At 36.2% G+C, this 23,384-nt stretch overlaps 1 protein-coding gene across 2 annotated transcripts in view; it reads right to left on the bottom strand.

Moving 5' to 3' along the window:
- UBAC2 (UBA domain containing 2) overlaps positions 1-23,384 on the bottom strand; it is a 167,725-nt gene that overhangs the window by 39,726 nt on the left and 104,615 nt on the right. The window contains exons 6-8 of one of the 2 annotated variants that reach the window (XM_036456287.2): positions 20,922-21,045; positions 17,332-17,379; positions 1,098-1,343 (exon numbers count right to left, since the gene is read on the bottom strand). In XM_036456287.2, coding sequence (XP_036312180.1) covers positions 1,098-1,343; positions 17,332-17,379; positions 20,922-21,045 — 418 coding nt within the window. The remainder of the gene's footprint in view (positions 1-1,097; positions 1,344-17,331; positions 17,380-20,921; positions 21,046-23,384) is intronic. The other variant, XM_036456288.2, reaches the window with a different exon arrangement.

Raw genomic sequence — 23,384 nt, 5'->3', positions numbered from 1 at the left:
CATGGATATCTTTATTGTTCCAGATTCACCAAATTCAAATACATCTGTAGGGAATAACCTTCAGTTCCCTTTCACCTGTTGACTCAGCCAATTGATAAGGGACTCCCTTCTTCCTACCCCAGACATGAACTCTGAGACCTACATATCCAGTGGGACACCAGGAGTGTCACAACTCAATTCACTTCTGTAGACCACCACCTACATCTCACACCCAAGGAAGGAGACAGGGAGATGGTAAGTGAGAAGACTATCCTCTCTCATATCCCAGAGGACAAAGAAGACAGGGACAAGAAATAAAGAGCCCAGCATACTGTATCATAGAAGTGTCAAAGAAAGATCAGGTTTGAAGTTTGAGCCTGACAGAGAGTGTGGGGTAAAAGAAGGCTTGCAGTTGTGAGTACATGAAACACAGGATTCACTCTTATATTATTATTTATCAATTACTGTATTATTTCCCATACAAACAACTATCATCCTACTATGTTTGCCTCACCCTGAATAGTATCCCTTAAAAGGGAAGTGTGGTATCGGATTGTTTGAATATAGCAGTTTATTGTAGACAGTGCACAGTATTTCCTGATGATTGATGACAAGGCTAAGAAAACACAGCATTTATTTGATTAATTCATGGGTTGTTCCCTTGAAAAATTTCTTACCTTCACAGTCTCTCTATTTCAACCAAAGAAAATTAAGAAGTTTTATATTTGCTTTTCACTCTAGAGCACATGATAATAAGCATTTTAACAGGAAGACACTGTGGCTTTTACAAGATTTTAAAAACAGATAAATATCACGTCTTGTTAACTAGGTTGGTGTTTCTCTAAGAAATAGTGCTTATCTAAATAGAAGCAGAACAAGAATGTCCAGTTTGACCAGTCTTTTGGCTTCTATTTACTCTTTCACCTTAAAAAATAACAAACACATCACTAAGTATAGGCACTAACAGAGACCTACATTTTATTTGGAAACTTGTCAAATACCTACACTGCAATGCACAGGAATAAAATGAAGTCTCTACCACACATACAGTCACAAAGAAGAAGTTTACTTAGGCCATTGAGTATTTCTGAATTTTTAATGATTATTATTATGCTTACCTGCTGCTGTCTTTGTCGCCTCGCTTGTGCAAACTGTGAAAGCATCAGTTGCCGATCAAGCAGTTCCATTCTTTGCTGCCTCTGGATGTCTACTGTGGCCCCCATCCCGACTCTGGCTTCGGTGGTAGGTTCTGAAGATGAGAAGATGGGCTCAAGCGCCCAAGAACAGAACTTTGCCATCCAGCTTGGGATGTACAGCACTTGATGGACTTGTAGTATTTTGCTGTTGTAGCAGATACCGGAAATCTAAAAGAAAAAAGTCCAACTGGATTGTTTAAGTGTAATAAAAATAAGAACACATTTAACATAGAAATCAATAACCACAAAATACTCCAGGTGGTATTTTTCTTCATTTTAGCAGTTAGGTGATAACCAAAACTCCTTCCAAGTTGCAGAATAGCTGTACAAATAACAAATAATTTCATTTGCTCAGTAAACAAGTTTATTTATTTATTTATTTATTTAATACTCAAAGTACAGGTGAAATGTTTTTAAAACAATGTTTTCATTTTTTTTTAAAGCCACAAAAGATCTGATTATCAAAATACTTTCACACTAACTCTGCGGTTACTCTTATTGGCATATGGCCATCAGAGTGAGATATTGGCAGAAAACAACTTTGATGATCAATGATGTGACCTAGCCATATAATAAACTTATCAGAAAATAAAGGCAATGTAAAATACATAGTGTTTTAATACAATTTTCTGTTGATCTTTAAAAATCCTTGCTAATAGTTAGCAATTAACAATCCTATTTGCAAACAAATATGTTTTCATCTTTAAGGTAATATATGTGGCAAAAGAAGTCTAAAGATGGTCTATGGTTTTCTAGGTGAAAATGAGAGTATGGCTATTCCTTTGTAAAATCTTCAATTTTGTAAATTTGATTCTTAGATAAGAAGTTATTCATACCAAATTAGAGCATATTCGACAACTTTCTGTCTAGAGAAAAGTACATTTTAATGTTTTATTAACAAAATTAATTAGGAAAGAATTTATTGAGCCTTTGCAATACACCAGGCATTGTTCTAGAATCAGGCGTCTTCAAACTACGGCCCGCGGGCCACATGCGGCCCGCAGAGGAGTCTGATCAGGCCCGCCAGGTTTTTTGGGCAGTGAGCACAGCCGAGGTGTTACAGTAGGAATTAGTAGTTCATATAGTCCGGCCCACCAGCTCTATGAGGGACCGTGATCTGGCCCCCACTTTAAAAAGTTTGAGGACCCCTGTTTCTTAGAATACAGCTAAAGACAAGATCAAGGTCCAAATCTTATAGAGTTAATAGTAGTCAATATGGAGAACAGAAAGTAAACAAGCAAATACACAAAACAATTCCAAGCAAGCTCTATGTAGGAAAGAGAAGCAAGTGACTTGGAGCAAGGACTTTTTTTTAGGTAGGGTGGTCAGCAAAGCTTCAGAGGAAGTGACAGTTGAGTGGAGTTCTAAGGATAATGGGGTAACAGTCATTTGAAGAATCGGAAGAAGACCATTTCAGTCAATAAAATAATAAATGCAATGCAGGAATGAGTTTCAAAGAATTTATTAGAAATCTTAGTGGAGATATCAAATGAATAGCTGAATATACAAATCTGGAACTAAGAGAAAAATTTGGGAGTCACTGGTATCTGATGGCGTTAAAAGCAATGAGAACCTATAACAGAAGAGAAAAGAGGCCCTGGCTAAGTGGCTTAGTTGGTTGGAACATTGTGCATATATCAAAAGGTTGCACCTTCTATTCCTAGTTAGGACACATGCCTACGTTGCAGGTTTGATCCCTGGTCGGAGTGTGTATGGCCGGCCCCCCATTGATGTTTCTCTCTCTTTATTTCTCTCTCTTCCTAAATCATTAAAAACATATCCTCAGGTGACGACTGAAAAAGGAAAAAGAAGAGAGGACTTTACCTTGAATCCAGGGTACACCAATATTTTGGGGATGAACAGAGTAGGAGAAGCCAGTAAAGAACCCAAGAAGAAACAGAAAGAAAACTAGGACAGTTTAGTATCAATGAAACTAAAAGAACAGTGTTTTAAGATGGGAATACTAGTTCTCTATGTTTATTTTTTATTTCTTTATTTTTTAAAATATATTTTATTGATTTTTTACAGAGAGGCAGGGAGAGAGGTAGAGAGTTAGAAACATCGATGAGAGCGAGTCATCAATCAGCTGCCTCTTGCACACCCCTTACTGGGGATATGCCTGCAACCAATGTACATGCCCCTGACCGGAATCGAACCAGGGACCCTTCAATCCCCAAGCTGATGCTCTATCCATTGAGCCAAACCGGTTTCGGCTTTTCTTTTTTTTAAAATATATTTTATTAGTTATCTATGTTTAATGCAGCTCAGAGTTCAAGTGAGACAGAGAGAAAAAGGACCATTGCATTTGGCAAAATGGAAGCTTTGATGACCTTGTTAGAACACTTTTGATGCAGTGGTGGGAGCAGAGAACACACTGGAATACTCTAAAGAGTGACTGCAGAGGACTTTTGGTTTCAAATCATATCCATGCCACTTATCTCAAAAAATGGTACAAAACAACAAAGAAATCGAAAACAGAAACAAACTTTACATTTGATGAAACTAAAAAGCATCTGTAATTCTGACCCACATTAACAAAATGGAAAACACATTGAGTAATTGGAAACCACTTATTATATGGGAAGAAGGGTAAATACAAATGCCAGCAAGAGGATCCCCTGGAACTCAGACAAGGCTCAGGCATTAGAGGCACCAGGTACTATGGAAGGCCAGAGCGAAGTGGAGGGTTCCTAACTCTGTAAGAAGCAACCCCAATTCCTCCCCACACTCAGCACAGTCCAAATCTACCCTCTGTTTCCTCTACAGCAAGAACATAAAATCTCTGAGGAGGGTAGAGCAGGCCCAGAGTATAGGGCTCTGGGGAGGTCTAGGGCTCTCCACAGGTGAAATTCCATAACAACAACTATAAAATACTTAGGAATAAATCTAACAAAAATATGTAAGGCCTTCATAGAGAAAACTATAAAACCGTGTGAGACATTAAAAACACACAAAACAACCCTATTTAGAAATAAATATAAGAATCACATCCATGAATAGGAAGGAGCAAAACTGTTAAAATACCAATTTTCATCAAATTAATATGTAAATTCAATATAATTTAAAAAAAATTAACAGTTTTTATTGGTGTTGTTATTGGAATTTAAATGCCAATCCTAAAATTCATATGGGATATTTAAAGATTACATTATTAAAAACATACTGCTGTAAGAAAGAAGCCACGCATGAAGATTGCATTCCCCCTCTGAAGTGAATGGATCTGAACTATATATCGAGTGGGAAAACCATGAAGTCAAGCATGAAGGTAACTACACGTTCCAGGAGAGCTGCCATAAAAGGATGGCCCTTGGGGGCGGGAAGTTCTTTGATTCTGTGTGGGATTACATGGTGTGTTCACTTTATAGTGATTTGCTTGGTTTCATGACACTTGTAGTTTATGAACATTTTTGTATGGATTACATACTACAATAAAAATATTTAAAAATAAGAAATAAAGGATATAGAAGAGCCAAGTTAAGTTTAAAGAAGCATAATAAGGCCTATTAGATTTCAAGATATGCTATAAAGTTTAAATACTTAAAATAGTGTGGGCTCTCTGTAGAGCTACTCAAATAGACCTAAAGGGGAAGAAAACAGAAGCAGACTCTTAAGTACAAGGGCTCTTGGTATACAGCAGAAATGGGTAAACCAGAGGGAAAGAATACACCAGCTATATGTAAGGATAAAAACAAGGCTCCCTTCCTGACACCATACAGGTCAAATCCCAATGGATTAGGGATACAAATACAGCGTAATTTACAAAACTGTAAATGTTTCTGCACAAAACAGGAGGAACATCTTCTTGGCAATGGGATGGGGAAGGATTTTTAAATAAAACACAGAAAGCACAAACTAAAAAAGAAATCACGCTTTTATTTATTTTATAATTTAAAAGCTACAGTATGTCAAACATTACCATAAATAAAGTAAAAAGACAAGTAAGAGTCTAGGAAAAGGTACTCAGAATTTCTTTAGTCTACAAAGGTAGTGTATACTCTGTTCATTTATAAGAAAAAGATAATCAACCCAATTTAAAAAGAAGACAAAATGTCAATTCCAGTAGAGGAAACTCAAGTGGCCAACAAATACATGAAAACATGTTTGTTCTCAGCCGTTTTTAGGGAAATACAATATAAAATGATTAATGTTAAATATAACAATATACAACATGTCAGTAAATAATGTTTGGTGAGGATGAGAACTGAGAACTCACACAGTCCTCGAGGAAGGGAGTGGTACAGCCACTGGAGAGCAACTTGACAACACAGTCCTCCCTCTGCTCCTGCAGGAGGACTGGGTCCAGGACCCCTGCAGACTGCAAAATCTGAGAATGCTCAAGTCCCACAGAAAAAATGGTGTAGGACTGGCACATAACCTATATTTGCAAATAGGCCACCTTGGGTATGGCTACACATCATTTCATTCTTGTGGATTCAGTGTAATGTGGCAAATTCAACTTTTGATTTTCAGAACATTCTAAGACCTCCTTTCCTCCCTCCCTCCCTCTCTCCTTTTCCTTCCTCCTTCCCTCCTCCGTCTTTTTCCTCCCCCTCCCCTCTCTCTCGTCTTATCTTCTCTTCTCTTTTCTTCTCTTCTCTTCTCTTCTCTCTGTCTCTTTTATTTATTTATATTTTTGATCTGTGGTTGGTTAGATCTGCAGATGCAAAACCCATGGACACAGAGGGCTGAGGGCAGACTGTACCTAGTAGAGCTGGAAGTATGCTTTAGGGAATATTCAACTGCAATGCTACCTGTAACAGCTAAGAAATGGAAATGTGTCCCCAGTAGAGAAATGGCTAAACAGTAGTTTAGTCATCTAATGGAAGACTAAATAGAACTTAAAATAAATAAACTCAGTGTACATGTACTAATAAATTTTTAGAAAGGTACCATCCTATATAATAAAAGGGTGTTATGCAAATTGATCCTAACAGCAGAACGACCGTTCAACTAATCACTATGAGGCACACTGACCATCTCTTGGTTCCTCCCCCAGGCCAGCAGGCTCTGATCACCCAATAATGAACAGGGAACAGGGGGTGGGTAGTGGCATGGGGTGGGGCCGCTGCAGGCAGCCAGGGAAGATGGCCCTGATCACAAGTGCCAAGAGTTGATACTATATTACTTCAAGTAAAATATATTGTAAGAATATAATTCCATTTAACTGATGTGCTATTTTATCTTACATATTATACTTATAATAAATCCAACAATACAGTGCTATTTTTTGCTTTATGCAATTATATCTTTTAAATAAATTAGAAAAAAAATAACTAAAAGCATGTTGCTTGTACTCACAGAGTTCACAATTTAGCCCTGGCCAGTGTACACCAAAAGGTGGTGGGTTTGATTCCTGGTCAGGATGTAAGCAGGAAGCAACCAATTGTTGTTCTCTCTCTCTCTCTCTCTCTCTCTCTCTCTCTCTCTCTCTCTCTCTCTCTCTCTCTCTCTCTTTTTCTCTCTCCCTTCCTCTCTCAATTTTAAAAAAAGAGTTCACAGTTTAGTAGAGATTCTTAATTTTATTTTTGGGGAAAGGGGAGGTTGGTTATAGATTTCCTCAAGAAACTAAAGAAGGCTAAAAATTGTCCCTTCCCTGCCCATATCTACCCCTGTCCATCATCTGTATGCTTACAAAATGTGCATTCAATTTTAGTCAGCCGATATCCTATGAAGAATTAGAATATCGTATCCAGTAATAAACAAATACATTTCTGCAAGTTCTGGAGGGATAAAACAGGGCTTTTGTGCTTATTTGCTTACATTTTGATTCTAAAAGCTGCTTCCTATTTGAATGTACACTCTGAAAGGGGAAGAATTTTGGTTGGTTTTTATCACTATTTGGCCTCTGTGCCTAGAACAGCAGAACAGCACCTGGCACATATTAACTCCCCCATGTGTATTTGCTGGGAGAATGGCAAGTGAATAAATGCTCCACAAAGACAAATATGTTATCTTAGATATTTTAAAGGGAAACTGGAAAGTTGCCAGTAGACATACTTTTTTGATCCTAAGTTTGTACTTTCCCATATGACAAAAAGGTAGCGTTCACCTGTCTATGCCTCTGGTACCCCGGCAGGACTTCAAGTTGTGAAATAAATGAACTGCTATTGTAAAATGTTTTAGGTACTCACAAAGTATCGAAGTAGAAAAATCTTAAAGAGTTTAGCTTTCCATAAATATTTAATAATCACACCACCTATTCAATGAGAAGATGGGATAAGAATAAGAATATTAAATTTAACCTATTATATCTCACTAATACCAAAAGCTTTGAGATAGCATCAATTACCATATACTATCTTACATTTACACATTACTTTTTACTTTCATTTCTATTATTTCATAAACTCTTCTCATAGTGGGAGTTCTGAATGAGAGTTTTCTAGAAACTCAAAGTTTGTGAAAAAAGAGACTTTAAATATAGACCATCTGCTCCAATTTGCATGTCATGTTAGGAGGAGCTCTCACCAAGGGGGTCTGGCAGGCCTTCAGTGCTGGGAAGCCCAGGATCCAGCTGAGAGGCCAGGACAAGGGAAAAAGCAGTGGCAGTGGACGGTGATAGGCAGGAGTCAGGCTCAGGATGACGAGACACAATGAAAAGGAACAAGTGGCGTGTGCCAGGAAAGGCCAGCTAGCCCTGGAATCAGGACATCTAGCAGCAGGGACCCCCTAAGAAAGTGGGTCCAGAGGGCGGGCAACCAGGACTAGAAAGTGTCATGCACCATGTGCAATTGAAAGCCTAGGCCAAAGAGCCAGTCCACGGCTCTGGGTTAGAGCTAGGCGCTCCCCATAAGCCAACAGGAGAAGCCATTACCTCCCAAATCTCACTGAGAATGTAAAAAAACGGAATTGTTTTCATTTAGGCCATTAATAAAAGTGGGCATTACACACTTACTCCAGATTATCAGTCCTTCTGGACAGGGAATCATGAAATATGGCTCATCAGGCAAACAAAGAATTTAACTTGCTGGGTAGAAAACATGCAAAACACCCTTAATTATAGACAGTAAACCTCACTGTCCTATCATCTTGTTCAGTTCTAGTGTGAAACCACAGCAAGCAAAGATGAGAAATCATGACCTGACAATGACTGCAGGTGTTTGTTGATCTCTTTCTCCAGCCAAGTGTGGCTGAACAAAAGCCACAGAGCGAACTGCACTGCCAGGGTCCCTGAGTGCCATGGCTCCAGCATTCAAGAAACCGATCATCTAATGGCCTTTTAGGACAAACACAAGAGGTTGTTTTCCCAAGGGGCAAAGTAATGCCTTCTCAAGACAGGGAGGAACCAAGAGAATACATAGCCCCTCACACCTGGACTCTTTTATACAGATTTCATTTGCACTCAAGTCCTGGGGAAACTATATCTCCTGAGGCCTCATTTATTTATTCAACACATACTTACTGAACATCTAGTATGTGCCAGGTTGTGTTCTAAACACCCTTTGGAATACATTTAATGAAAGAATGCCAAAGGTAATTTAGCTCCATCTTTTAAGTTTAAAGCAATCTGTGGGCATATTTTAAAGTCATCACAATGGCAATCCTTCCCAACTGATCTATAGTTTCAATGCAATCACAAGCAAAGTTTTAACTGGTATTTTTTTTTTCCTTTTCTGAAGAAATTACAAGCTGATTTTAAAATGCACATGAAGCCCTAGCCAGTTTGGCTCAGTAGATAGAGCGTCAGCCTGCAGACTGAAGGGTCTCAGTTTCAATTCCAGCCAAGGGCACATGCCTGGGTTGCAGGCTCAATCACTAGTAGGGGGCATGCAGGAGGCAGCCGATCAATGATTCTCTCTTATCATTGATGTTTCTCTCTCTCTCCCCCTTTTCCTTCCTCTCTGAAATCAATATAGAAATAAAATAAAAACTCATATGGAAAGTTAATGTCCCTAAAATAGCTAAACCAGTTTTTAAAAAGAGGAACAAAGTTGGAAGACACCTGAAGACTTGCCATAAAGCAAAAGTACTCACGACAGTATGATTCTGGTATTAGGATAGACATGTAAGTCACTAGGATAGAAAAGAAAGTCAAGAAACGGATCCCCAGTGACCAACTGACTTTCAACACAAGTGCTCAAGTAACACCACGGTGATAAAACAACTGGTTATCGGTATGGAAAAATAAATCTTAACTCTTACTTAACAAGAAGTACTCTCAAATAGGATCTTAGACATAACATAACAGCTAAAACTATTAAATTCTAGAGGAAAATATAAGATAAAATCTCTGTGATGTTTGATTAGTAAAATTTTCTTAAGTAAGACTCAAAAGTACAAACTGTTTAAAAAACTGAAACCCTGAATTAATCAAAATTAAAAACTTTGCTCACTGAGAGACATATTTAAGGAAACAAACAGGCAAGCTGCTTACTGGGATAAAATTTTTACAAAATATATTCACAAAGGGCTTATATTCAGAATATAAAGAGTTCTTTTAACTCAATTAGAAGACAAATGAAACCCAATGAACAAGTGGGTAGAACATGTGAACAAGTACCTCACAAGAGAGAGATACAAATGATCAGTAGGCACATAAAAACATATTCAATATCACTAATCACTAGAAAAATTAAAATTAAAATAATAAGATACCATTACATGCTAACCAAAGTTGACAATGCCAACTGTTGGCAAGGATGTGGAGCAATTGGAACTCTCATGTATGGTGGTGGAGATGCAAAATGATATAATCACTTTGTAAAATAATATGGTAGTACCTTATGATGTTAAACATAGATTATCATATGACCTAGCAATTCTTCTCCTAGTTACCTAAGAGAAGGTAAAGCATATGTCTACATAAATGTGTGTACAGATATCATAGCAGCCTTATTTATAAAAACTCAAACCTGGAAGTAACCCAAATGTTCATCAACTGGTGAATGGATAAACAAGTTGTGGTGCAACCATACCATAAATTAATACTTATAATAACAAGGAATGATGTATTAATAAAACACAGATTAATCTTACAAACATCATCTTAAGTGGAAGAAAAACACGAAAGACTTCATACTATTAAATTCCAATTATATGAAATTGTGACATAAAGAAGATCAGGGTTACGTGGGATGGGGTGTTGGGGGAGAGGTCTGAGAGCAAAAGGAATTAAAAAAAATGTTCAGGGTGAGGGGACAGTTTTCTATCCTGATGTGGTGGTGGTTACACAACTGTATAAAATTACAAAAATCCATCAAACTGTACCCTCAAAATTGGTGAATTTTATTGTACATAAATAAAACTTTCATAAACAGAAAACATTTTTTTTTCATAAAAAAGTGAATGTGAAGATTTAGAAAGATCTGGACATTTCTAGACACATAAATCTTTTAAATCCTATAAAAGAGGCAAGATTTTAGCAGATTAAAAACAATCTTTAGCAATAAAAACTTTTGATACCTTGAAAACATTTCCAGCTAACATAAACTAACATGAGAAGACTTTTTGATAAGCTATGTTACTGTTTACAAATAACGAGTATACTCCAAAGAACATGTATTTATTTTACCACAGACCTTGCCTATATATTATTATCAAGATACCAGAGAAATATCAACGCAATCAGCGCCAAAGAGAAAAAAACATTGGACACTTCCATTTAAAAAAAAAAATCAGTTTAAAGAGATTAGTTCAAGGGTTTCCCTCTCGGTAGGAGAACAATGTGAAGACCCCAGGGAAATGCTTTATGATGCAATTTTCATGATGATCTACCAGTAACCATCTAAAACTAAAAAGGATGGCTGTTTTCCTGACAACCTCTTTCCTCTCCTTTATTTCTTTTTCCTTTGACCAGCAGCACTACTGAACTAGCTAAATATATTTTAATTATCCTTTAAACTTTCTCAAAGCCATTCTTTATTTTCTTATACACGACAATGAGAGAAACACAGATGAGTTTGTTGAAGATAAGGTTTGAGCTACATCTTTAATCCCTTAGAAGGAGGACCAGTTAAATATCTTGATGAACTTAGGAGAGAAAGTAAAGCTAAAAGTAGAGGCTGCCAATGGGACAAAGTTTTCTTGGATATTGGTTGGCCCACAAAATTCATAGGGAAAGCTGCAGAAAGCTGTCATTGACATGTGTCCTTCAGCATCTCTGCGTGCTTTTAAAATTTCTTCTTATCCAGGATCTCGCTCCAGAATCCTGTCTCCATTGATCATTAACAGGGCTTCCTCTCACTGATTTAGCAAAGGGAAGACCTAAGAACAGCTTTGTACAAAAGTGTCATGAGGTTGAAGCAGACATGGATGAGAGCCTTGAAAAGTGCACTGGACCAGGAGGAGAGCACCTGGCCTTTGGTCCTGGCTCTATCACCTACCAGTTGTGCAACCTGATTTTTAAAATGGGAAGTCCTGGTGCTCCACCTCTGTAGAGATGAGTCAAGAACCTAGTAAGACAGCACATGTTGAAAGCATCCTGACAATCACGAAGTATCACAGTGTTTTATAAAACAGAGATTATCTTGATAATATTGAATTTTGAAACTCAATAATTATAAACAAATGTAGACAAAATGCCAGACATTGTGTTAGGCACTAGGGATTATAAGAAATTATGTCTAATTCCAAAACTGGAGGACAGGGCTTACTCAGGAAAAACTTCAAAGTTGGGATTTAAATGATTATGATTTTTTTTCTCTAGGAAAAGAAGGAAACTAATGATGAAAGAAGGAATAGAGTTGAAAGAAACTGCATGTGGCTATGCAAAGCTTTCTCTTAAGAGCATAGACACTAAAGCTAGGGAATCTGCATTTGAATCGTGTCTCCACTACTTATCATCTTATATTCTTGGCAAATTATTTAATTAAGTTCTCTGTGCCCAGTTTCTTCATCTATAAAATGGGGATAACAATCCCTACATCATCAGCCTTTTATGAGAACTAATTAAGATATTTGTAAAGTGCTTAGGAAAGAGCTATATTAGTCTGCTTTTTCTAGGTTATATTGTATAATAAATTATCCCAAATTTCAGTAGCTTATCACAAAGATTTATTACTATCGAGGGACCCAGTAGAGGGGAGCATCAAATATTTTGGATAAACAGAAGTATTTGAAAAAATAACAATCCATCACAAATGCCTGGTATGTAGTGTGTTTGTTAAAGAATGTAGTTGCACAATGGCACAGGATCCTATTTACTTGGGAACAGTAAAATGTTCAAGGTCACTAAATTACATGTATGGTACACAGAGGTGAGAGGTACCTGAAGAGGCAACATTTAGAAAGAATTTGCAAGGAGGCTAGGTTTTTGACTACAGGTTGAAGATATGTTGCAGTAATAAAAGTGTTTATGGCTACATTTTATAAGGCACTTCTGTGTCAGTTTTATTAAGACATTGGTGTAACTTCATTTGTTTTCAATGAACATTTAAAAATTAACATCTACTAGTCACTCCCTTCATTTGTAATCACAGTCTAATAAAACACTCCTTGTCAGCCCTGGATTGAGTTGCAATTGCCTTGATAAGGCAGAGGACAGGTTTCTCTGAGTAGGCCAGTAGGGGAAGGGGACATGAAGAAGGAAGGGGCGGGTAGACAGAAGGTATGAGTGAATCAATGTTAGGGAGGAGGTACAATGTACCGATAAGCACTTGATTCAGTGTTGTTTATATGCTATTTTAGTCACAAGAAGGTGAAAGCAATCTTTAAATATGAATGTCTTCTAATATTTTCACAAGCTCAACCAACCTCACAACTCTAAAGAGCCTTGAATTCCTTCTTCAGCATCTGTCCTCATTTTCAATGAACTTCTAGAAATAATCTCAACCCCCAAAATTCAACCGAAATCCCTGGGCATCAGATATGTTATCTGACCTGCTACACTGTACCCTTCTTTAGTCAACCAGGAGAAGAAATGTAAGGAAAGAAAGAATAAGTAACAGAAGAAAAGCACGAAGAGAAGAGAAAGACATGAAAAGGGAAGGCACAGAGGACCTAACATCCCATTCTCATTCACCAAGGAAGCTTCAAAACTTACTCCAAAGTAGTTCAGATTTTCACAGATTATGCTAGTCCTTAATGTGATACCATCACTTGGAAAGCCAATCAACATAAGGTTCTGTTTGGTGCTTTTTCTTTTACAGATACCACAGGACAATGTTCTATTTTTGTGTGTAAAACTACTGGGGGCGGGGTTGGGGGATAAACAGAAAAGCAAATCACAGTCTACCAATGAGCCATTCTGACTCCTTCAAAATTGCTCATTTTCCCCTTCTCCTTCTCTGACTTACAAACCCTAGTAAGACTTTATAATCTTGTACCATCACAAAGTTTTTTATTGGTAAAGCTTGAAAGATCCCTACTACCTACATAAAAAAAATAAATAAATTCAGACCACTAAGTAATCCGGTATCAATCTATGTTTCTAATTTTATTTGGTAGGACAGATTTTTTTTCACACTAAGGTTACTTAATTAAAGAAAATAAAATTCTGGAATAGTGTACAAAACAGGTACAAACACAGGAAATGGGCAGAATGTAAAGTGATATATTGAAGGGGAGAAGCCTGGAGTCTGAGAAATATAGGCTTGTTTCTTAATTCACTCAAATAGCTTGAAAGAAAACTGAATGATGAGAAATATGTGAATTGTAAGAGAAGAAAATCTGCAGAAGCAGGCCCTTTCTGTTTTAATCATGCCAGAACCAGCTCAGACTTCAGCTTTTGAGAATTAGGGTACATCCCAGTGGTAATGACTCACTATTATGATTCATAAAAAATGGTAGAAAATGAAGAAGTGCAGACATATGGATGACCCAAAGTCTCACTGCAGAACCACAAACAGAGCTTATTTATAAACTTCAATAAGTAAGAATTGTTTTCTCAAAGAAAAAAAGTATTAATGTGTAACAAGATTAGTGACAATGAAATATATAAAAGAGCACCTATATTTTTGAAGGTCTCTCACCAAAGACATTAATAACAGTTATACATTATGGTGAGAATATGAGGAAAGTAGATGTACACTAACGTTTTTAAATTTCTTGCTTAAACTGAAATATTTCACTTGGCTGCTACAGCCAAACTTTCTAATCACAATTTTGCAACGTTTCATGAAAACATTAGTATTTTAAATACTAAATGTTGGTATTAAAAACCAGAATTGCCAATGAGTGCAACATAAAAACAATGTAACATAAAAACATGTTGTCAGTGATAAATGTGAATAATCTCAAAGTAATCTTTAAGCAAAACTGAACGCCCTTACCCTTTCCTAAAGGAAAGGTAGCAGCTGGAATCTCTGCTGGAGTGACAGCTGTCCTAGGCAAACTAATTACCGGCCCTGGTAAGTTAACCACTATTCCCCCCTCTCAACACAGGAACAAATTTTAGTTCTTTTCCTTTCTGTGATACCACTGAAGACAGAGTGTTGGATTACACCTATTATAGTATTTCAATAAAATATGACACTGATGCAATTTATCAACCTCCTCCTCTTTTAATCAGTGGGGCATTTTAAAGTTATATATTCAGAAACATTTATGATCATTTAAGAATAACTGACACAAGGAGCAAGAAAAACTAGCTTAACCCAAATAATCCACCAATAACTAAAGAAAATAAGCTAAATTCAAAGCTGGCAGCTTTCCAGAAAAAATGAATAAAGTTTTTGGTTTCTATGACAGCAGATAACATATGACTTACATTTTACACAAATGTCTTTTTTTTTTAAGCTCTTTCTCTCTCTCTCTCAAAAACAAACAAACAAACAAACAAACACCCCACAAAATTGCCAGATTGAAATAAAATTACTTCCTTAACACAGTATGTTAAGAGAATTATTGGCTATAATGCTAAAAGGAGAAATTCCATCAACAGGTTTTCTAACATTCTCCCTAAACATTAAATACCATCTGTGCATTTCTTTTTAGTAAGAATTTTATTTTATTTTTAGTATTTATTTAGCGTTAAAACCAAAAAAAGGGAAGTCACTTGATATATAATACATGGGGAGAAGAGAAGTCACGTTGAGCAACAGACATCTGGAACAAGCCATGGCTTTGTGAATCTTAGACTTTGATCCTATAATCAGTGGTGTGTAAACCAAATATTCACAAATAATTTTAATATCCTTTATAATTATCCTTATCTAAAGTATAGCATATTATACTAAATATTTCATAATAAAGTGTGGTTTTATTAAAAAAGTAAGAAATATCCATTAAGTTCAAAACAAGCACTGATATATGGTACATCATGAAGAAAAACTGGGTATGATTTTTTTCACTAATATTAATCACTTGAAATAAACATAGTATCATCTGATTATGGTGGAATAATAATTAACAAGGCTGATATGAAGATTTATCAGATTTGTGTTCATGGTGAGAGGCCATTAACAATGGCTGAATTAATTACTGTAAAAAGTAAAAATTCATTTGGCTCAGAAGTGTTTATTAATAATGGGATTATTTAAGTGCTAAATTTATCTGGAAATTATATTCCAAATACTGTGCAATTCTATATATTCTTCTGAAACAAGGGAATTTTATGTTAAAAATTTGTTAAACTTCTGATTTAAAAAAAATTAAAACAGCACTTATTACCAGTTAAGCATGTGTACTGAAAAAAACCTGTGCCTTCACATATTTTAGATTTTAAAAAGATTAAAAGAGATGAAAAATGCAACTGCCAATTCTAAGTATTGAATGTCACAAAATGAAACTATCTGAGGTGTCAGCAAGCTCAATTTAAAACCAGGAGTCTGAAAACAGAATTAAAGAAAGACAATGAGATGTCTTAAAACTTACGTTTTAATAACTCATATAATGAGTTATTAAAGAAGTATTTGGACAATGAAAGCAAATCAATCAATAGTAAATTAACATGATGAAATAGTATATATGTTACTTCACAAATTCTTGAGTGTTTTAGAAAAATATCCAAAACAGGAGTGAAACCATCATTGCTAAGAGAAACAAAATGTATCATGAACAAAATAGTAAATTCTCATGCTGTTTTAATGATGAAAGTGATGAGCTATCTATTTCCACAGGCTAATAAGTAGCTGCCAATCAAGCTAGTAGTTCAAGTGGAATGACATTAGACTAGGGGGAGTCTGGCAATTGTGCCCATGGATTCAATCTGATGCCAGGGTGTCTCCAAGTCATCAAAAGTCTTAAGAATACCAGGTGGCTCAGATGGTTCAAAGACCTCACAGTGGAGTTCAGTGCTGTGATGCTAAAGCAAATCAGGTATCTTATGGAGAGGGAAACAAAGTGACTTCAATACCCAGAATTTTGGCTGGAAGATGTGGGGAATGAAGGATTAAGTGTATATAAAAAGAATAAACACAAAGGAATAACACACAGAATAAAGGAGAGAAGTGAGCAGGCTTAAATTAATACACGTAGTCCAAAATACCATTCACTGGGAAACCAGTTATAGTGATAACTCACTTAAAATGAAAATTTCTATAGTAGAATGCATAGGTCTCTTTGATGTTTATATATTACTATGAATACATTTTGTAATTTTATTTGATGTTCCCAAGAAAGAAATTAAACATAAATATAAATTTGAGAGTTGAAATTTAAGTCATGGATGAAAAGTAAAGTTGTATTTCATGTTCTAGATGTCTCTTTAAATGCCTCATTAATAGAGCTTAAGACAAATGCAGCATGGGGATGGATGAGGTGAAGACATTCTAGCACAAAGAATGAGGACACAACCCCAGTCCTCAGGCTCATTCACTTCTCCCTCTCTGGCCGCACACCCCAATGAATCTTTTGTCAGTTCCAATCCACCTGACTTTCCACTTGGCCTTGTTTTTTCCCCTTGCATGACAAAGTCTCTTAACAAAACAAGAAGAATACCTTATTATTTTTAGTAAACCCAACTTCTTCATTTTATTTTTCTGTCATTTCTTTCCTAATGAGTTCAACTACTAATGTGATTTTAAAATAACACTGACAAGAAACTCAGCTAAAACTTGCACCAAAGTTACCTTGAAAACTAAGACAAACAGGCCCTCCTTCGCCTCACTGTCCATGTAATCAGCCATTTTTTATCAATAAGGAAGTAGAATTGAGACAGCACCCAATGGTTAAAAAATGTTGGAGATAATTGAATATGACCAATAATCTAAATAAGACATTTTCCCTAAAGTTTCTTCAGAAAAGAGAGGGAATAGGGAGGGGAGGGAATCACACTTACAAGTCCACTTATGGCTACAATCCAGATGTAGGAACCAGAGGTGAAAAGCTATAAAAGAAAAAAAAGGCAACTAAAAATTAAATTCAACTGCCAGTCACAGCATACTAATGTTTACATAATTAAAATCATAACCATTTATGTTAAGAATTACTTATATATCATAAATATAAACAGAAAATTAATCAATATCAATTCCATTCTTTAAAAGAAAATAATATATTAATTTTTCTCTTTTTTAACCAAGACCTCTACTTTTCATAGCTTAAAATGCATTGGTTAAACCTGACCCACTCCCATGCAAAGATACGTAAGTAAAATTCATGCATATTCTCATTTATAAATGTATATTAGTTAGGTAAAATACCACATATAAAGGAATTATTAGAAATAACAATATAAATAATAAGCAGTCACCATCCAATGCTTGATGTTAAATGACATGCAATATTAGCTCACATAATTTTCTCATTTTAATTTCTCATCACTGCTACTCTAAATTTAGATGGGAAGATCTCAAGTATATAGGTCCATGTTCAGTGCTACTCTGTGTAACAGTTGATATTCTCATTTCAGGTCCTCCAAGGAAGAGCAAACTAAGTAGTGATATCAAAGTTAATTAATGGCAAAAGTAACTAGAATTAAACCTCATGAAATCTCTCCCTTTGCTTTCTAAATCATTTAAATCCAAGTGTTGTGCTTAGAGTTAAAAAAAAGTCGTAAGACATCTCAAAGGATTCCTGCAAGAAAGTAAAGACTTGTTACCTAGTGTTTGTTTACATTAAATCTTTAGCTCAGGAGTATAAGAACTTTTGCTCAGACAGAAAAAGCAGGATACCCAGGTTCATTGCTGAGACTGTGCTGGATGGAAACCTCAAAGTTCTACACATTTATTCCAAGATACACGGGGGAAAAAAGATACTAGAAAGAAGACAGACACAAAGGTAAACAATGACAAAGCACAAGTCAAAGGCCACTAACAAGCTTTATGCTTGCTAGCTTAAGTAGAAATGAATGTTGGTTGCTACTTTAAATTTAATTCCTTGATCTAAAATTTAATCCTTTGATCTACCACAAATCATTTTTCAGTTTAAATGACTGATAATTTTATTTAAAAGAAAATATTTTTTCTGTAATTTTCTTCTAAAACTATAAAGAATAATAAAATAGTTAATACTTTCATAGCAATTTTGTGCCAAGCTTGATCTTACTGCTTTTCATACATTAAACTTACCGAATCCTAATTACCCTGAGTGGTAGGTTCTATTATTAACTTTATATTACCCATGAGAAAATGTAGAGGTTAAGTAATTTGCTGAAAGTCAAAGAGCTGGTGGGTGGTGTAGCTGTGAATATATACCCAGTGGTCTGGCTCAACAGCCCTGTGCTCCATGCTTCTATGGCTCATACATGAAAAAGATGAATGTATCATTAATTCTGTTAATAAAAAATTATTTCCTTTGGACTCTTAAACCCCTCATTTTATTGCTTTTCTAGTCCCAACTGAGTCTCTATGTTTTGACAGTGTGTATGTTTTCTCACTCCTCAACTACACTTTATCACAATTCACTTCATTTCATCCACCCCAGTCCCTAGCATACGGCATTACATGACTGCCTCCCAAGCCATTTGATATTTAAATAACTCATCACAAACATTTTTGTACTTATGATAGTGATTAAAGTCATTCATTCATCAAATGTCTGTGGCTTCAAGAAGCTGTGGTGTGGAAGACATAAAGGAACAGAAACATGTGCAAAGATTTAGAGGGGAGTGAGGGAGAGAGGAAATAAGAACTTTGAGAATAAGGGGTTGATACTCACTTCAAAGGAGGGGTGGGATTTTATACTGGATAGGCAAGAAGAATCCTGATACCATTCATGTTAAGGACTTCAGAGTTTATCAAACGCCATTCAAGCATCTACTTCTCTACTTTCTGATACCAGCTTCTACCTCACCAAAACAAACAAAAAAAACCCCACACAAAATAATCTGAATACCAAAGGTAGTATCTAGAGAGATATAAGTTATTAATTAATAAGAACCAATGTACTTAGTTCTTATTATCTGTTCAGATTACCCTAAACACTCAATACTATTATCTCTAATCTTTCAAATGACCCAGTAAGCTAGATATTATCCCCACTTTACATATAAAAAATGGGGGCTCAGAAAAGGTGATAGACAAGCAAATAATTGTCAGAGCAAGTATTTAAACAAGTCACTTTGGCTCTAAAGACTTTACACAATGCTCCATTGAATTTCTACTCCATAATTAATAACACAATGTTTTTCACTCTCAAAGATGGTCTATAACATTAGAGTTGGAAGGAACTCTAGAGTCAACATGAGGCTCAGAAGATTTCTGTGACCCGAGTCACAGGCTAGTGAGTGGCACATTAGAACTAGAACTTGTGTTTCTGGCCCCAGGTCCAGCGCTCTCTTCTACCACTGCTTTCTGCCTTCTGATGTAATATCATAAAAATGAGAAAAAAGAAACACCCCAGAACATGCTACAGCACACCATAATAACTGCAGAAATAAGCTACTAGGTTATATGAATATTAGGAAGGATAGGGAGACTGAAACACAATGTAGGTTGAGAGATGAGAAGTAAACATATTTCGTGAGAAACGGTTGTAGAAGTGATCAAAAGAACACCTACACCAGATGAGCCATTGATAACACATGAGAGCAGACTAGAGAAGTTAGAGGAAATGCTTAAGGTTAAAAGGGGAGGGAGGAGGGCATTTTACAGAGACACTACTATTCGATTTGATATGTGCGGGAAAAAGAATGTTATGAGTATTAACAGTGGATCAAAAGGCCAACCTACACATGGTACCACAGAAAATAGCATAATAAAAGTTTTATATCAAAAGCTGTGAGTGCAAGAAAAGTGACAAGTACTAATATTACAAGTAGAAAACTGAAAATCATAGGTATCAATGGGCCTGGAGCCCAGAAAAGAGTAATCAATATTTTGTGAATACTGATAATAATAACCTTTTTCAACTTAAGTCAAATAATAAGTATCCTAATGGTCTTCATATCAAACCATTTAGCAGGTGGTGACATTGCTGTTATGCCTATGTGACATAGAAGTTGTAAAGTTGACAAAGCTTATAGCTAAGCCCAAAACTTGAGTTAGTAAAGCATATCTGGTTTCTTTTTCGGAGCCTTATTTGTGACACCATATTCAATAAATTAATTTTGAGAGTGATTTTCCACTTTCCATCTTTTCACGCTTCTCATTTGTTTCCACTTCATACTATAATTTTGAGAAAGTACTTATACACAATTGTACAATTAAAATATTTTCCACTGATATGAATTACAGTGAAAGCTCTTATCAGATTCTAAAAGCTATGAAAGTATTCTAGTACTTTATATACCTTGATGTTCTCATTCTTAACACTTCCTTTGAACATTTGATATAGATCATAAAGCCAAACTTATGGGAAAAAACATTGTTTTCAAGGAGATCAAATGAGAAAAAGACCAAAAGAAGAAGAAGAAAAAAAAAAAAAAAAGAAAGAAAGAAAAAAAAAAATCTGGTTAAAGAGATGTGAACATAAAAATGCATACTATACCTGCAGTCCCAATATATAAATCAATGTCTTGTTTGTGATGGACAACGGGCCCAGAACATGTGCCACTTGGACTCTTGGTATGGAGCAGTAAAATGGTACAAACAGAGCAAACACAGGTGCCAAGCTATGCAAACAAATAAAGAAAAATCACTATAGTGTAACACTCCATTTAAAAATATCAATAGCTAATATGCATTCGATGTAACACTGCTTATAATTTTACTTCAGTATGAAAGCATGGTCTTAGATACACATACACAATTTGCCTTCTATATGGGCATCATATCTGAAATAATTTGCACTGTATATAACATTCTTTAAATTTAATACTTGTCAATTAGCCCAAAACTATTGCAAAAAAGTGGTTTAGCATCTACTAATTAATTGTCAGGCATTGTGAGAAAATGTAAAGTTGGTGCTCTGATTCTTCCCATGAATGACTTAAAATCTAATGAAAGAGACAAGAAAAACCAAAAGCAATACACATTATAATGCATTGTGGTTAAGTCTAAAAGCCTCTCTTCAGACTTTGTCCATATATCACTACACACTTGACATCCTTTCACTCCTGCCTATACCTTCCTCAAATTCCTTCCTCATTTTGTTTTAAACATTGTTTCTTGCTGGTCTCCCTAAGTTTCTTCTACCACTCTTATACCCTCTCTAGGGTTCCCTTATAGTCTTTTCTTCTTGCTCCAGTCTTTCCTTGAATAATCGCATGAAATTAAGAAAATGAAGTGAGTCCCAGACTGTCTGCCTGCCCCTTCACCTGGGTTATGAAACTCAATTTGATACCCTCTCCTGGACATATTAAAAAGTTACAAGCCATGAGACTTAAAAGTCTTCACTCTAATCCATCTCTTAACATTGTTAACAGTATTTTCTTCCCAAAACACAACTCCGATCATGCCACACACCTATTTAAACCCTTGAGAGCCCCAGTATCCAAAGAGGAAAGTGAAATATTAGCATGAAATACCAAAGCCCTCCAATTCCAGAGTAGTTTCACAGAGCCCCAGTATCCAAAGAGGAAAGTGAAATATTAGCATGAAATACCAAAGCCCTCCAATTCCAGAGTAGTTTCCCTCAACTGAATCCTCTCTGTTCCCCTAATCGGGAGCCTCCCTCTCATTCCCAGCCCCGACAAATGCTCCCTGGGCACACTAGGCTCTTTGACTATTCACTGATTTAGGTTGTTCTTTCAACCTAAATGTCCTTCTCACTTTCCAGTTGAAGACACTCAACTCTTTTTACCAATTTCTCCAGTTCCTCTTGGTGGTGAGTGGCTCTCTTCTTTGCCCTCAAAGCCACCTCAGTTTCACTGTTTCACTGAATCCCCGAGGCACTCTGTGAGAGGCAGTAGGCCAGGTATAGGAGCTCCACCTATATCTATAAGTAAAACGCAGTCACTGACCTCAAGGAATTAGCTCCAGTTTGGCAAACTCACATTCTTATACGGGCTAGGCAGACAACATGAGAGCATTTGGACACACACTAGCACCATACTCCATTAAACACCTGGCTTAATTACTTTGCCAATTTTTTATTTTCCCATTTTTGGGGTGCGTGGCATCAGTGTAAAGAACTATTTCTTTATCATAAGAAAATGCAAGTCTTCACTTCCACAAAGAAATGTCCTCACTACACTTTTTGTAGAAACACAGGACTCTCTTGGCCTCTTGTACATGATCTCATCATTGATAGAGATCGTGTTATTTAATAAAAATCATTCACTGTTTTCTCAATTCTAATATTAAAAACAAAACAAAAGCAAATGTATACTGCAAATGTGAGTAATGGCAGCAGCATCAACAGGCATCTACAACAACAAATGCTGGGAAAATGCCAAGCACTAAACACCCAAGTGCCAGACACTGGATCAGGTTTGGAGACACAAAGATGCATAAGATGCAGCCTCTCCCAATCTTGTGAGGAGGATGACAGGGATAGGGCAGTGGTCAGCAAACTCATTAGTGAACAGAGGAAAATATCAACAGTACGATTGAAATTTCTTTTGAGAGCCACATTTTTTAAACTTAAACTTCTTCTAACGCCACTTCTTCAAAATAGACTTGCCCAGGCTGTGGTATTTTGTGGAAAAGCCACACTCAAGGGGCCAAAGAACCGCATGTGGCTCGAGAGCCGCAGTTTACCGACCCTGGGCATAGGGCAGCAGAGGTATGTAGCCAGCACAACGGATCAGTCATGAATGCTGATCCTCTGGTCCTCCTTCTCGACTGAGAATACCCCATGGCAGGGAAGGAAATGCATCCCTTGGTCCTTCTAGCATCTGGCTCAGTGCTTGATAGAGCATAGGAACTCATTAAATTAGAGGCAATGCAATTATCCTTATTCTTGAACAGTTGTATGATACAGACTTGAACTATATAGGGTTTTTAAAAATTACCATTAGATTATTAATTCTGTGAGAAAGACCATGTTCTATTTAGTGTTGCATCCTCC

The sequence above is a fragment of the Pipistrellus kuhlii genome, unplaced genomic scaffold (assembly GCF_014108245.1).
Source record: "Pipistrellus kuhlii isolate mPipKuh1 unplaced genomic scaffold, mPipKuh1.p scaffold_m20_p_3, whole genome shotgun sequence".
NCBI classification, from domain to species: domain Eukaryota; kingdom Metazoa; phylum Chordata; class Mammalia; order Chiroptera; family Vespertilionidae; genus Pipistrellus; species Pipistrellus kuhlii.
This window is presented reverse-complemented; position numbering and strand designations above follow the sequence as displayed.